This window comes from Kogia breviceps, chromosome 3 (genome assembly GCF_026419965.1).
Source record: "Kogia breviceps isolate mKogBre1 chromosome 3, mKogBre1 haplotype 1, whole genome shotgun sequence".
Taxonomy (NCBI): Eukaryota; Metazoa; Chordata; class Mammalia; order Artiodactyla; family Physeteridae; genus Kogia; species Kogia breviceps.
Window position 1 is genome coordinate 45,767,389 of NC_081312.1, and position 16,487 is coordinate 45,783,875.

The 16,487-nt window shown below is 40.3% G+C and overlaps 1 protein-coding gene across 1 annotated transcript in view; it reads left to right on the forward strand.

The window, feature by feature from the left end:
- The window catches only part of TBPL2 (TATA-box binding protein like 2), a 31,162-nt gene extending 15,322 nt beyond the window's left edge, over positions 1–15,840 (forward strand). The window contains exons 6-7 of the mRNA XM_059055725.1: positions 3,975–4,069; positions 15,764–15,840. Coding sequence (XP_058911708.1) covers positions 3,975–4,069; positions 15,764–15,840 — 172 coding nt within the window. The remainder of the gene's footprint in view (positions 1–3,974; positions 4,070–15,763) is intronic.
- The last annotated feature ends 647 nt before the right edge of the window (positions 15,841–16,487 follow it).

The window sequence follows — 16,487 nt, forward strand, 5'->3', positions numbered from 1 at the left end:
CTGATCTCCCTATGCTATGCAGCTGCTTCCCATTAGCTATTGGTTTTACTTTTGGTACTGTATATATGTCCATGCCACTCTCTCACTTTGTCCCAGCTTACCCTTCCCCCTCCCTGTGTCCTCAAGTCCATTCTCTATGTCTGCATCTTTATTTCTGTCCTGCACCTAGGTTCTTCAGAACCATTTTTTTTTTAGATTCCATATATATGTGTTAGCATATGGTATTTGTTTTTCTCTTTCTGACTTACTTCACTCTGTGTGACAGACTCTAGGTCCATCCACCTCACTACAAATAATTCAATCTCGTTTCTTTTTATGGCTGAATAATATTCCATTGTATATATGTGCCACATCTTCTTTATCCATTCATCTGTTGCTGGACACTTAGGTTGCTTCCATGTCCTGGCTATTGTAAATAGAGCTGCAATGAACATTGTGGTGCATGACTCTTTTTGAATTATGGTTTTCTCAGGGTATATGCCTAGTAGTGGGATTGCTGGGTCATATGGTAGTTCAACCATATTTTTAGTTTTTTAAGTTTTTAGTTTTTTTTTTTTTTTTTTTTTTTTGCAGTACGCGGGCCTCTCACTGTTGTGGCCTCTCCCGTTGCAGAGCACAGGCTCCGGACGCACAGGCCCAGTGGCCATGGCTCACAGGCCCAGCTGCTCCACGGCATGTGGGATGTTCCCGGATCGGGGCACGAGCCTGTGTCCCCTGCATCAGCAGGTGGATTCTCAACCACTGAGCCACCAGGGAAGCCCCTAAGTTTTTAGTTTTTTAAGGAACCTCCATACTGTTCTCCATAGTGGCTGAATCAATTTACATTCCCACCAACAGTGCAAGAGGGTTCCCTTTTCTCCACAACCTCTCCAACATTTATTGTTTGTAGATTTTTTTGATGATGGCCATTCTGACTGGTGTGAGGTGATACCTCATTGTAGTTTTGATTTGCATTTCTGTAATGATTAGTGATGTTGAGCATCCTTTCATGTGTTTGTTGGCAATCTGTATATCTTGTTTGGAGAAATGTCTATTTAGGTCTTCTGCCCATTTTTGGATTGGGTTGTTTTTTGATATTGAGCTGCATGAGCTGCTTGTATATTTTGGAGATTAATCCTTTGTCAGTTGCTTCATTTGCAACTATTTTCTCCCATTCTGAGGGTTGTCTTGTTTATGGTTTCCTTTGCTGTGCAAAAGCTTGTAAGTTTCATTAGGTCCCATAAAGTAATTATTGATAAGTATGTTCTTATTGCCATTTTGTTAATTGCTTTGGGGTTGTTTTTGTAGGTCTTTTCTGTTCCTTCTTCCTTTTGTTCTCTTGTGATTTGATAACTATCCTTAGTGTTATGTTTGGATTCCTTTCTCTTTTTTGTGTGTATCTATCGATATTATAGATTTTTGGTTTGTGGTTACCATGAAGTTTATATATAGCAACACACACACACACACACACACACACACACACACACACACACTCATAATTATTTCAGGTTGTTGATCTCTTAAGTTCAAATGGATTTTAACAACCCTGAATTTTTACTCCTCTCCCCCTCCATTATTACTGGTTTTGGCATCGTATTTTACATCTTTTTCTTTTGTGAATTCCTTAACTACTTATTGTGGATATAGATGATTTTACTACTTTTGTCTTTTAACCTTCCTGCTAGCTTTGTACATGGTGAGTTTACTACCTTTACTGTATATTTGCCTTTACCAGGGTCTTTTTCCTTTTGTAATGGTCACATTTCTAGTTGTGGCCTTTTCTTTTTCACTTAGAGCAGTTCCTTTAACATTTCTTGTAAAGCTGGGTTGGTGGTACTGATCTCTTAGCTTTTGCTTGTCTGTAAAACTTTTGCTCTCTCCATCAAATCTGAATGACAGCCTTGCTGGGTAGAGTATTCTTGGTTGTAGCTTTTTCCCTTTAATAATTTTAAATACATTGTGCAACTCCCTTCTGGTGCACAGAGTTTCTGCTGAAAAGTCAGCTGTGATAGCCTTATTGGAGTTCCCTTGTATGTAACTTGTTGCTTTTCCCTTGCTGCTTTTAATATTCTCTCTTTATCTTTAATTTTTGCCATTTTAAAAAATATTTATTCATTTGGCTGCATCAGGTCTTAGTTGCAGCACACAGGATCTTCGTTGCGGCATATGGGATCTTTTGTTGTGGTGCGTGGGCTTCTCTCTAGTTGTGGCATGCAGGCTCCAGAGTGCATGGGCTCAGTAGTTGCAGCGCGTGGGCACAGGAGTTGCAGCACAAGAGCTCTCTAGTTGCAGTGCGTGGGCTTAGTTGCCCCCACGGCATGTGGAATCTTAGTTCCCTGGCCAGGGATTAAACCCACATCCCCTGCGCTGGAAGCCAGATTCTTAACCACTGGACCACCAGAGAAGTCCCAATTCTTGCCATTTTAATTACAGTGTGTCTTGGTGTGGTCCTCTTTGGGTTAATCCTGTTTGGAAGTCTCTGTGCTTCTTGGACCTAGATGTCTGTTTCCTTTCCCAGTCGAGGGAAGTTTGCAGGTATTTACATACCAAAGACTTTTATTTTCTCTTTTCCCTTTTAGTGTCTTAAGATTTGGCTGGAAGATTAGATGGAAACATTTCTTCTGTGCCCCAGACTTCACTTTCTTGGCTCGAACCTTGTAGTTCCCATAGAAGTTTCCCAGGGCTCCAGCTACTATCATTGTGTTCCCAGTGTCCAGAAGTGGTTCGTGGATAGAAGTCCTGACAGGCTTTCTTCAGTAAGATAGAGTGATATGCCAGGAAGACATGTCCACCCATAGTGACCTCCACATTCTTCAGATAGGTAGCCTCACCACTGTGATACATCTTGCTGGTGCCAATAAGAAGTTTCACATCTGCTGTGGTATGGGTCTTATTCATTGCAGAATGGAATGGAGTTTTTCTATGACCTGGATTCACCCTTTAAGTGCAGAAATTCATGTGTATTATATATAGTACTCCATTTCTCAGATTTCTTCATTTTCTTATATTTCCATTAGCCATTGTTTTGAGAATAGTTTTATTTCATCAGCTTCTTCTTAACTACTGACTTCTTTTTTGTAAGCCTCTCAGGGCTTTCTAGGAATCTCTCCTCTTCTCTGTGGTGGAATGTGGGGAAGCAGTTCTTAGCTCAATCATCCTTTGTTCCTCAGAGAAACCAGCTTACATTTAGTAGTAAATATGAGTGAGTTACTATGTATAGAAACAAATCCTGAATTTTTAAAACTTGGGATGGTTTCATTTTCTTTCTTTCTACAGCATCTGTCCAAAGACAAATTACAGTGGTCTAGAAATTTTTTAAGGTTCTATCCACTAAAAATGTTAACTTTAGCAGTTTATGAATACATACAAAATATGCTCATTATTGTAGAACTTGGAAAATTTGGAAAATGTGTTATGTATTTTTATTGATAGACGTTTTTGGACAGATGGAGAACATTTAACTAACAAGATCTTAAAACATTAGATCTGATGTCCTAAATTACCTTGATCTATAGCTTTTTTTTTTTTTTTTTTTTGCGTTATGCGGGCCTCTCACTGTTGTGGCCTCTCCCATTGCGGAGCACAGGCTCCGGACGCGCAGGCCTAGTGGCCATGGCTCACGGGCTTCGTTGCTCCGCGGCATGCGGGATCTTCCCGGACCAGGGCACGAACCCGTGTTTCCTGCATCGGCAGGCGGATTCTCAACCACTGCGCCACCAGGGAAGCCCTGATCTATAGCTTAATTTCTAATTTTAATTTCATTTCCAAGTGAAATGACTTTCACTTGGAAAAATATTATGACCAAAAATGAATTCTATTCTTGACTGCCACAGAAATTACCTAGGACACTCAAGACTGCTTTTATCAAGATGGTCAAAAGGTTTTTGGTAAAACAGCTTTTGAAAACTGCTTTTGTGTACTGGGTCTCGAATATTATGAGAAAGTAGTTGAACAGTGCTATTTTTTAACTTTTTTCTTTTATATATTAACAGTTATGAACCTGAACTGTTCCCTGGCCTTATTTACAGAATGGTAAAACCACGAATTGTGTTGCTTATCTTTGTATCTGGAAAAGTTGTGTTGACAGGTAAGTTCTAAGATTCTGACTTTCATAAAATTCAATAGCTATGTGTGTGCTTTGCTTTACCTTTTAAATAGCTTTGTTCACTATTATAAAGCAATTATTGGTATTTTAGAATATCTGGGAAAAAATGAAAAGTAGAAAGAAAGATAGCATCATCCATTGGTCCCAATAGTCAAACAATATAACTTTTTTCCATGTTTTTATGTCACTTTGATATGTATATACATCTTTACATCCTGCCTTTTAACATTATAACATATGTAGTTTAATTCATTGTTACAAACTCTTAATGAAGGCTTTTAACAGCTGAACAGTGTTCCAACAGAAGGGTCAACAAATCTTTTTCTGCAAAGGGCTAAATACTAAATGTTTTAGGTTTTATGGATGGTAGAGTCTCTGTCACAACAACTGAACCCTGCCATTTTATTGTGAAAGTAGCCGTAGACATCACATAAAGGAAAAGGCTCTGAGGTATGATTTTAATGTAATTCGTTTAATTTACATATATCAAGTAATTTTCTTCCTCTTCTTCTTTTCTTTTTCCCCCAACCATTTAAAATATAAAAATCACTCTTAGCTCACAGGCTATACAAAAATCAGGCAGCAGACTAGGTTTGGCCAGCAGACCCAAGTTTCCCAACCTCCATTCTAACATGTTGTTGCATCAAACTTATTCTCCCATTGTCAGGTGTTTATATGTTCTTTCTTTGCTGCTTATAAATAATACAAAACTTTGGCTGTTTTTATGTGTGGGATCATTTTATTAGTGAAAATGGAACTGTTGTTTAAGGAACTGTTGTTTAAGGATTGGACCATTTTTAAGGTTCTTAGTACATATTACTAAATTGTTTTAAAAAGGTACAGTTCTCCTATATCATATTTACATTCCTACCAGCAATGTCTCTTAAGTGTCTTTTACGAACCTCATCAGCATTCAAAACAAAAACGTACAAAAGGAAACTTTACATAAGTGAAAGTGATCTCACTGCTTTAACCTCACTGGTACTCAGAACTAGAAATTGATCACTTTTCAACATATCCTGTAAATAGCATTTTATCTTTTGTAAATAGTATGTACATAACATTCCTTTCTTGTCTTGGTTTTTTAAAAATTTCTTTATTTTTTAAATTTTAAAAAATTTTATTGGAGTATAGTTGATTTACAATGCTGTGTTAGTTTCAGGTGTACAGCAAAGTGATTCAGTTATACATATACATATATTCATTCTTTTTCAGATTCTTTTCTCATATAGGATATCACAGAATATTGAGTAGAGTTCCTTATGCTATACCATAGGTCCTTGTTGGTTATCTATTTTATGTATAGTAATGTGCATATGTTCATCCCAAGCTCCTGATTTATCCCTACCCCCCACATTTCCCCTTTGGTAACCATAAGTTTGTTTTTGATATCTGTAAGTCTGTTTCTATTTTGTAAATAAGTACATTTGTATCATTTTTGTAAAATTAGATTCTACATATGAGTGTTATCATATGATATTTGTCCTTTTCTGTCTGACTTACTTCACTTAGTATGATAATCTCTAGGTACGTCCATGTTGCTTCAAATGGCATTATTTCATTCGTTTTTATGGCTGAGTAATATTCCATTGTATTTATGTACTACATCATCTTTATCCATTCCTCTGTCGATGGACATTTAGGCTTCCATGTCTTGGCTATTGTAAATAGTGCTGCAGTGAACATTGGGGGGGTACATTATCTTTTTTAATTATGGTTTTTTCTGGATATATGCCCAGAAGTGGGATTGCTGGGTCATTTGGTAGTTCTATTTTTAGTTTAAGGAACCTCCATACTGTTCTCCATAGTGGTTGTACCAATTTACATTCCCACCAACAGTGTATGAGGGCTCCCTTGTCTCCACACCCTCTCCAGCATTTATTGTTTGTAGACTTTGATGATGGCCATTCTGACTGGTGTGAGGTGATACTTCATTGTAGTTTTGATTTGCATTTCTCTGATAATTAGTGATGTTGAGCATCTTTTTATGTGCTTTTGGCCATCTGTATGTCTTCTTTGGAGAAATGTCTGTTTAGATCTTCTGCCCATTTTTTGATTAGGTTGTTTGTTTTTTTTGACATAGAGCTGCATGAGCTGTTTGTATATTTTGGAGATTAATCCCTTGTCGGTTGCTTTGCTTGCAATATTTTCTCCCATTCTGTGGGTTGTCTTTTCATTTTGTTTATGGTTTCCTTTGATGTGCAGAAGCTTTTAAGTTTAACTAGGTCCCATTTGTTTATTTTTGTTTTTATTTTCACTAAGGATTTGTATGAGTTCACCATAATATCGAAAGTAATTACTTTATTTGTGACTTTTTCCAGGTGACTTATTTTTACATAAAGAAAGTTTTTAAAATTCTTGAAGTAAATGGTTGAGACTCTTTTCCTTATTCTGCTCTGCAGTAGTTATTTCTACTATTTTATCTTCCAGGGCACTTATCCATTCTTCTGCTTCAGTTATTCTGCTATTGATCCCTTCTAGAGTATTTTAAATTTCATTTATTGTGGTGTTCATCATTGCTTGTTTCCTCTTTAGTTTTTCTAGGTCCTTGTTAAATGTTTCTTGCCTTTTCTCTATTCTATTTCCAAGATTTTGGATCATCTTTACTATCATTATTCTGAATTCTTTTTCAGGTAGACTGCCTATTTCTAGTTCATTTGTTAGGTCTGGTGGGTTTTTACCCTGCTCCTTCATCTGCTGTGTGGTTTTCTGTCTTTTCATTTTGCTTATCTTACTGTGTTTCGGGTCTCCTTTTCGCAGGCTGCAGGTTCATAGTTCCCATTGTTTTTGGTGTCTGTCCCCAGTGGCTAAGGTTGGTTCAGTGGATTGTGTAGGTTTCCTGGTGGAGGAGACTAGTGCCTGTGTTCTGGTGGATGAGGCTGGATCTTGTCTTTCTGGTGGGCAGGTCCACGTCTGGTGGTGTGTTTTGGAGTGTCTGTGGCCTTACTATGATTTTAGGCAGCCTCTCTGCTAATGGATGGGGCAGTGTTTCTGTCTTGCTAGTTATTTGGCATAGATACGGTATCCAGCACTGTAGCTTGCTGGTCGTTGAGTGAAGCTGGTTCTTGGTGTTGAGATGGAGATCTCTGGGAGATTTTCGCCGTTTGATATTACATGGAGCTGGGTGGTCTCCTGTGGACCAGTATCCTGAAGTTGGCTCTCCCACCTCAGAGGCACAGACCTGATGCCCGGCTGGAGCACCAAGAGCCTTTAATGCACACGGCTCAGAATAAAAGGGAGAAAAAATAGAAAGAAAGAGGATAAAATAAAATAAAGTAAGATAAAATAAAATAAAGTAAGATAAAATAAAATAAAGTTATTAAAATAAAAAATAATTAAGAAAAATATTTTTAAAGTTAAAAAAAAAGAAAAAAAGCGGACGGACAGAACCCTAGGACAAATGGTGAAAGCAAAGATATACAGACAAAATCTCGCACAGAAGCATAGACATACACACTCACAAAAAGAGGAAAGGGGGAAAAATAATATATCTTGCTCCCAAAGTCCACCTCCTCAATTTGGGATGATTCGTTGTCTATTCAGGTATTCCACAGATGCAGGGTACATCAAGTTGATTGTGGAGATTTAATCCGCTGCTTCTGAGGCTGCTGGGAGAGATTTCCCTTTCTCTTCTTTGTTTGCACAGCTCCTGGGGTTCAGCTTTGGATTTGGCCCCGCCTCTGCATGTCGGTTGCCTGACGGCATCTGTTCTTCGCTCAGACAGGACCGGGTTAAAGGAGCCGCTGATTCGGGGGCTCTGGCTTATTCAGGCTAGGGTGAGGGAGGGGTGTGGGGCGAGCCTGCAGCGGCAGAGGCCGGCGTGACGTTGCACCAGCCTGATGCGCTCCATGCGTTCTCCCGGGGAAGTTGTCCCTGGATCCTGGGACCCTGGCAGTGGCGGGGTGCACAGGCTTCCGGGAGGGGAGGTGTGGAGAGTGACCTGTGTTCGCACACAGGCTTCTTGGTGGCGGCAGCAGCGGCCTTAGCATCTCATGCCCGTCTCTGGGGTCCGCATGGATAGCCACGGCTCGTGCCGGTCTGGAGCTCCTTTAAGCAGCGCTCTTAATCCCCTCTCCTCGCGCACCAGGAAACAAAGAGGCAAGAAAAAGTCTCTTGCCTCTTCGGCAGCTCCAGACTTTTCCCGGACTCCCTTCCGGCTAGCTGTGGCGCACTAGCCCCTTTCAGGCTGTGTTCACGCCGCCAACCCCAGTCCCCTCCCGGCTTCCAACCAAAGCCCAAGCCTCAGCTCCCAGCCCCCGCCCGTCCCGGCGGGTGAGCAGACAAGCCTCTCCGGCTGGTGAGTGCCGGTCGACATTGATCCTCTGCGGGAATCTCTCCGCTTTTCCCTCCGCACCCTGTTTGCTGCGAAGCTTCCCCCTCCACCACCCACAGTCTCCGCCCGCGAAGGGGCTTCTAGTGTGTGGGAACCTTTCCTCCTTCACAGCTCCCTCCCACTGGTGCAGGTCCCGTCCCTATTCTTTTGTCTCTGTTTTTTCTTTTTTCTTTTGCCCTACCCAGGTACGTGGGGAGTTTCTTGCCTTTTGGGAGGTCTGAGGTCTTCTGCCAGCGTTCAGTGGGTGTTCTATAGGAGCAGTTCCACGTGTATTTCTGTATTTCTGATGTATCTGTGGGAAGGAAGGTGATCTCTACATGTTACTTTTCTGCCATCTTCCTCTGCTTCTCCCCGAGACTCTTTTCCATACCATTCTACTGAAGTTTACTATTTTTGCCTTATCTTGTCTGACTTTTTCCACATTTTAGTCTCCTGTACCAGGATGAATACCAAGTTTATATGGCACGAGCCAAATTGATTATACCCCACCCCCAAACAGCTAGCTAGACATCTTAAAACTACATGTTCTCCTCATTATTAATTTGTGATGACTCCTTTTTTTTTTTTTTTTTTTTTTTTTTTTGCGGTATGCGGGCCTCTCACTGTTGTGGCCTCTCCCGTTGCGGAGCAGAGGCTCCGGACGCGCAGGCCCAGCGGCCATGGCTCACGGGCTCAGTTGCTCCGCGGCATGCGGGATCTTCCCGGACCGGGGCACGAACCCGTGTCTCCTGCATCGGCAGGCGGATTCTCAACCACTGCGCCACCAGGGAAGCCCTGTGATGACTCCTTTTGACCTTTATTTTTATTTATGGGTCTGTTCTCCAGCCCTGCCTTTGCTCCAGAAATATGCTATGATAATCCTATTATATTTATACTATATTGTGGTTATAAATTTGCCTTAATTCTAGTGGTCTCTATATCTGATAGGGCCAGTTTCCCCTCTTTATTCCCCTCTTTATATCCCCAGTTTACTTTTATTAGCTCCTCTCAAATATTAAAAGTGCAAATTGCCAAGTACAGGCTAAGTTCCTATTACAGGTACACCAGAACAAGTTTCTTTAAATATCCTTAATTCAGACCAACTTCCTTACCCCAAATTAAAAAGAAAAAAAAAACTTTCATGTGCACATTTGCTAGAAGTTTCAAATCACAAAAGTAAAGGATTGTCAACACATAGTCCTGAAGACCATACAGTATACTTCTCTTAAAATTTGTTAATGCATTCAGCCCAAAGAACAGGCAAGGCTAAATTTCTTCACTCTTGTAAGACATAGATCATCACTTTTGTGGAGAGGTGGAAAGAGATTTATTAATTGAAATCGAAATTTCTGCTTATACGTATTGTGAAGTAAAAGCTAGCCAATGTCTTACTACTGAAATATGGGTAATTACCATCTATTGATTTTTTTTTTCCTATTTATGCCATATTGTCTTAAAGTACTTTACCTAGGACAACATGGCTTAGGTTGCTTTTGCTCCAAACCTAGAGACAAATGCTCCTTATTCCTTATCCTTAGTTACCTAGACTCTTTGCACCTGAAAGGGGGTTAAAAACTCAAGGACCCAATTTTGGGTGTACACCTGGGGAAAGGGACCAAAGAGGCCTCCTTTTAGCCTTGACTCTAGAACTTCAGCTGAGGATGGTCGTGTAGAGCATCCAGTGGAGTCCTAGAGGCTCCCATGGTCTGGTCCAACATGGCAAGACTCTGCAGAGCTGTTTTAAAATCAGGGTCCCAACAAGGGTAAGTAACTTGTGCCTAGAAAGTGTTAAGAGTATGGAAATTACAAACACATTTTGAATTTCACTGTATTAAATAGTGGATCCCAGCTCTCCCCTAGGTAGGAGCTGTAGAACACCAATGCACATAGAACAAATGGGTGGCAATTTGAAACTTTTGTATCACATGCCGTTTTCAGGGTCTTTGAAAATAATTTATCCTTGTAAAATTGTCTTGTTCCCTTGAGGTGCCAAAGCTGCAGCCACCATGTCTAAGGCTACATCTAAATGAATGGTTAAGTGAGCTGAGGCTCTAGTATCCTACTTTGTCATGGTCCCAGACAGCAAACAGCGAAGGGACCTGGGTCAAGCTTAACATTGCTTTTCCAGGTCTGTGCTGCTTTTCTATGGCTCATGTGACATTTAGGACCAATGCTTTTTCTCAAATCAAGGTAAAATGAATAGTATAGCTAGGGTCTGCTGCAACAATATACAATGAACAGCAAATACGTCAACTTTCACTTCCTAGATGAGATGTAATAGAGTTAAAATATGTTGGGCACTGATGTGCTAGGCACTATGATAAGTAAGGGCTTTTTCGTGGGTTCTGGTTAACTCTGTGAGGCTGTACTTAATATTTCAGTCTCCTCACCTGTAAAATGAGGACAAGGGAGAGATCAAGTAACCTTAACAATGTCAAACAGCTATACATGCTGCAGATGCCTGGCTTCAGAGCCCACCATCTTCTCATACTCACCCTGTCCCCCGGCTCTTTAGATGTCTGTGAAAATACCTGTGTGGTCTTTGGGGCACCTTCCTCCTAATCCTCCTTGTCAGCTAAGGAATGATAAATACTCTCTTAGTGGTGAGAGGCGGCAGGTGTGTTGGCTAAGAGGCTGAGCTCTGGAAGTCAATTGTCTAGTTTGAATCCAAGCTTTACCATTTATTGGCTGTGTTGACCTTGGGCGAGATTGTTCTCCACCTTGATTTCCACATATGTAAAAGACAGGTGCCCATAGAAAGTACCTGCTAAGTGTTATGAGGAGGCAGAAGAACAAGGCCTGGCGTACAATAAACATGGTATAAATGTTACCTGTTATTACCTCCCACTCTTCTTCTTTTTTCCCCTAGCATTCAAAAAGATGAAATTTTGCTCTCATGCCTTGCCCAGATGATAGGAATATGAAGTTTAAAGAGTCTTTAGAAAAATACTTCATGCACTTATTTCCTTCCAGCATAAAGGACGAAGAAGCTGGGTCTTTGTTACCAAGGGTCACTCTCAATCAGTTAGATGTCAGTGGTTCTTGGAAATGAGTAGGTCAGAGGGCAGCATAAAAATGACAAGACTTGGGCTTCCCTGGTGGCGCAGTGGTTGAGAATCCGCCTGCCGATGCAGGGGTCACGGGTTCGTGCCCTGGTCCGGGAAGATCCCACATGCCGCGGAGCAACTAAGCCCGTGAGCCATGGCCGCTGAGCCTGCGCGTCCGGAGCCTGTGCTCCGCAACGGGAGAGGCCACAGCAGTGAGAGGCCCGCATACAGAAAAAAAAAAAAAAAAAAAAAAAAAAAAATGACAAGACTTAACAGTGAGTGGGCCAGAGACAGAACAGGATATCCCCGTCAATCATTACTGGGAATCCACCACTAACAGTGACTTAGTATATACTGTAAAATGTATACCTTGAGTGATTAAATGCTGGGTTTTTTTGCAATTTGTAAGATTTTCACTTTCGTGCACATGTGTATGCTATCACTTGGAAAAATAGGATGTGTAGTTGTGACTTGGTATAAGAATAGTATTGTAAAATCCAAGTAGTATTAGGAAAGTGATATTTGGGCTGGCTAAGGGGTAGGGATGAGCTTACAAACCTTCTCAACAGGTGATAGATATTTAAGAAACTTTGGGTGCCTACCAGGTACCTATTACTGTTTTAGGTGCTGAGGATGCCAAAGCAAATATAACATACCCCTCATCTGGCAAAAATCCTGCCCTGGTGAAGGAGACAAATTATGTGATACTGGTTCTCACAGAACCAAATAATAAGCCATGTGTTCGTGGGCCAGCCATCCCAGCATCACTAATCCTGAAGTACATTCTTCTAGGACAATAAAAATGGCTTAGATCTTGTTCAATGTTATGGTTTGCAAAGGACTTTTTGCAAAAACTTGCTCATTGTAACCCTTATAGTAACCCTATGAGAAGGTTGTTGTCCTTATTTATAGGTAAGGTAATGGAAGCTCAGAAGTTAAACAATATGCCTGTGATTTCAAACCTAGTTAGTTATAGACCTTGCATTTGAGCCCATATCGTTTGATCTCAAGCCAGTCCTTTCTCCAATGCACCAGCCACAGAATTTCTACCGCATTTGCCACAGTTAGGAATGGTGTTTATCCCCCAAAGTGGTGGTCATCATTACTTAAAGGAAAGGACTGGTAGGTTTTGCTTAAAAGACAAGGGTCAGGGCTTCCCTGGTGTTGCAGGGGTTGAGAGTCCGCTTGCCGATGCAGGGGACGCAGGTTCGTGCCCCGGGCCGGGCAGATCCCACATGCCGCGGAGCGGCTGGGCGCATGAGCCATGGCCGCTGAGCCTGTGCGTCCGGAGCCTGTGCTCCGCAACGGGAGAGGCCACAACAGTGAGAGGCACGCGTACCGCAGGGAAAAAAAAAAAAAAAAAGCCAAGGGTCATATATATAATCAGAGTCTGGTGCTACAAATTGGGATGTTTGATTATAGATTGATTATTAATAGGACTATGGGGACAGTTTAGGTTTCCTCAAAAATTTTATGCCAATACTTCAGTGAGGAAATATTTCACTAAATTGACCAAATCCCCTCATTGGGATTTACAATTCCTGGCAATGTTTATTTGATGACTTTTGGTGTAAAGGAAGGAACACTGGATACATGAGGTCTTCCCTCATAACTGATACTCATTATTCAGGGGAACTTCAACTTCTTGGGCCTCGTTTTCCCACACAGGAAATTAAAAAATTGTACTAGATAATTTCCTTAAAGCCCTTTTGTGTCTAAAGTTGCTTTTCTATGATATAAAATAATGATCACTCTCAACGTCTATTCCCTCTTGGGTGATGGGTGTTTTCTACTTTCTAGGGGATGCCAGAACATTATACTCTTTTGGGCTTGAATGTAATGCTCTTAGGTATGATTTTTTTTTTTTTAAGTGTTACGAGAAAATCCCGAAGTACATAGGTACCCAAAATGCTGAACCTAGGTACTCTGTTACTCAATTAAATATAAAAAGAACCTTAGTTTAGGGGAGGGGGGCATTGGGTGAATGTGTGTGTGTTTGCTATACCTGTTATAATTCACTGTCTCCCAATTAAAGCTGTTCTGTTCAAATGTATCCAGGAGCTGAAAAAGTCCATCAAACCAGAGGCAGAGAGTCTTTTTATAGTAGTGTTTTACTTAACTGCTTCCCCAACTCACTTTTTGGTTTCTACAAAACCAGTCTCTTTAGAAACTAAAATTTTAGTGCTATAGTTAAAATTTGCTGAGACTTAAGGGATTTTTCCTACCTCAGAGGTACAGAGTTTCTGTTAACCATGTCAATAATTCACCTTCCTCCCCAGCCCACATCTTTGAGGGTGGAGACTCAGAGAGTAAATTCTTTGGCAATGAATAAGTAACTTTTTGCCCTTACCTATCCCACCCCCTGGTTTTAGGCTTATAAGTACTGCATTTTTTATTCTTAAATTTTTTTTAATTTATTGAGGTGAAATTCAAATAGCACAAATTTAACCATTTAAAAATGAACAACTGAGGGGCATTTAGTTCATTCAGAATGTTGTGCAACCACCGCCTCTAGTGCCAAAACATTTCCATTACTCCAAAATAAAGTCCCATATCATTAGGCAGTTTTTCCCCATTTCTCCCTCACCCTAGCCCCTGGCAATCACCAGTCTTCATTCTGTCTCTGTGAATTTACCTATTCTGGAGACTTCATATAAAGGGAATCATACAATGTGACCTTTCATGTCTGGCTTCTTTGACTTAGCATAATGTTTTTGAGGTTCATCCAATTGCAGTATGTATCAGTGCTTGATTCCTTTTTATGGCAGTATAATATTACATTGTATGTATCTACCACAATTTGTTTATACATTCATCTGTTGGTAGACACTGGGTTGTTTCCACTTTGGGGCTATTATGAATAGTGCGGCAATGAATATGCATCTACATGCCTGTTATTTGTTTGAGTACTTGTTTTCAATCTGGGGGGGGGTGTATATACCCAGATACTCAGGAGTGAAATTGCTGGGTCACATGGTAATTCTTATTTTAACATTTTTGAGGAATTGCCAAACTGTTTTCCATAGTAGCGGAACCATTTTAAGTTCCCACCAGCAATGTATGAGGGTTCCAGTTTCTCAGTCTCTTTGCCAACACTTGCTATTTTCCATCTTTTAAATTATTATAGCTCATCCTGGATTCTGAATCCTGATTTCTACCTGCTTCTCAAATCTGGTGATCCTCGTTTTGGTAATTCCCTTTCACTAGTCCCATCCTTAAACCAGATAACCACTTCTCACAGGTTATTCCTGCTCTCTTACTGAGCCTTCCTCCTTGTTAAGTTTATAGTTCTCAAGAATGAGTCTTGGGCTTCCCTGGTGGCGCGGTGGTTGAAAGTCTGCCTGACAATGCAGGAGATACGGGTTTGTGCCCCTGTCCGGGAAGATCCCACATGCCGCGGAGCGGCTGGGCCCGTGAGCCATGGCCGCTGAGCCTGCGCGTCTGGAGCCTGTGCTCCGCAACGGGAGAGGCCCCAACAGTGAGAGGCCCGCGTACCACAAAAAAAAAAAGAGAGTCTTTACCAACTTAAACTACTTCCATTTTTCTTCATGGTAACAGTTTTTATATTTTCATTAATCTCCTTGCCTCCTGCCTAATAATATCAGATAATAGTTTCCTGATTAGCTGACAGTTCCACATAAACATAAATACCACCAGTCCTTAACCCTTAGCATAGTGTGCCTGCATAGCTTTGAAAGAGGAAAGTTAGTAGTGGTGGTTGGTGGTGAGAGATATGAGTAGGGCTGATAATCTCTGTCAAGGGTGGGGACTGTCTAATTCACGTTTATAATCCATTTTAACTCCTAGAGCAGTTATAATTAAAGAGCTCTTGAAACTTAACTTTAAGGGTAACAATGGTACAATTTTCTCCTCTAATAATCCCTTCCCATATACTGAAATTTAAAACTTTAGAATAATTTGTCTCAGTCAGTATTAGGGAATCAGCATGTTAACTAGACATGAGTAGATCAAAGGAAGTTCCTTTTGCTGGTAGCTAAGTGCCCACAGGTGTAGATGAAGGTCATGTTCTGTGGTCACATATTCATGACACACTGAGAGATAACATTCCATATTTCATACTATGTCCTAGGAGGCTAAAGACATACAGATGCTGGAGAACTCTGCTCCAGGGTATGTGTTTGTGGCAATGTAGCTGTGGTCACCAAATTCTTTTGTCTCTACCAGGAATAAATGTCACTTCTCAGGTACACCTAAAGAGATGTTATTGAAAGTAACTGGAGATGACAATGAAGTTTTAGTCTTAAGAAAATTTTACTATTGTTTTTAAAGATTATGTAAACTTGGATTTCTTTATAGGTGCCAAAGAACGTTCTGAGATCTATGAAGCATTTGAAAACATCTATCCTATTCTAAAGGGTTTTAAAAAAACCTGAGTATATCATTCAACATCTCACAGTATGTTGGTTTGAATATGTGCATAAGCCCAGCACAGAAACAGCTGGATTATAGATATTCCATGCACATTTTGACTTGTTATTAAAGTGTGATTCTGTATGAGTAACCATGCCTAAGAAATGAAGAAACTTTTTTTCAAAATGACTCATGTATGTTATTTTTTAAATGGAAAAAGTAAACTTACTTCAGAATTTGAAAGATTTAGGGCCTTGCTAGAATGACACTGTAACATCATTAAAATTTAATGCTTTGCTCTTGTTAAAGATGTAGTACATTAACATGTGTTCTCCAAAAATACATAGCAATATATAAAAATTTCAAATAACTGCATAAAACAGGATAGAAAATTGTCTATTTTTTTGCCTTTTAAAATATTGAGTAGATGATCCTGGCCATTAGGTACGGACCTGTGAAGGATCCTTTCAGAATACAAATGAAACATGGAAGTCTGAAAACTTAAGAAAAATGAAATAAACATCCTTTTGTTTGAAATGGTCAGAGAAAATTATTTCTCTCCCTTAAAAATAAATCTTAAACTTTCAGGAACCATTCAGGTAGAGATAAGGTCTACTTTGAAAACAGTTTAGGGATTTTGCGCTTTTTGGGGGTACTTTTATAATCCTAT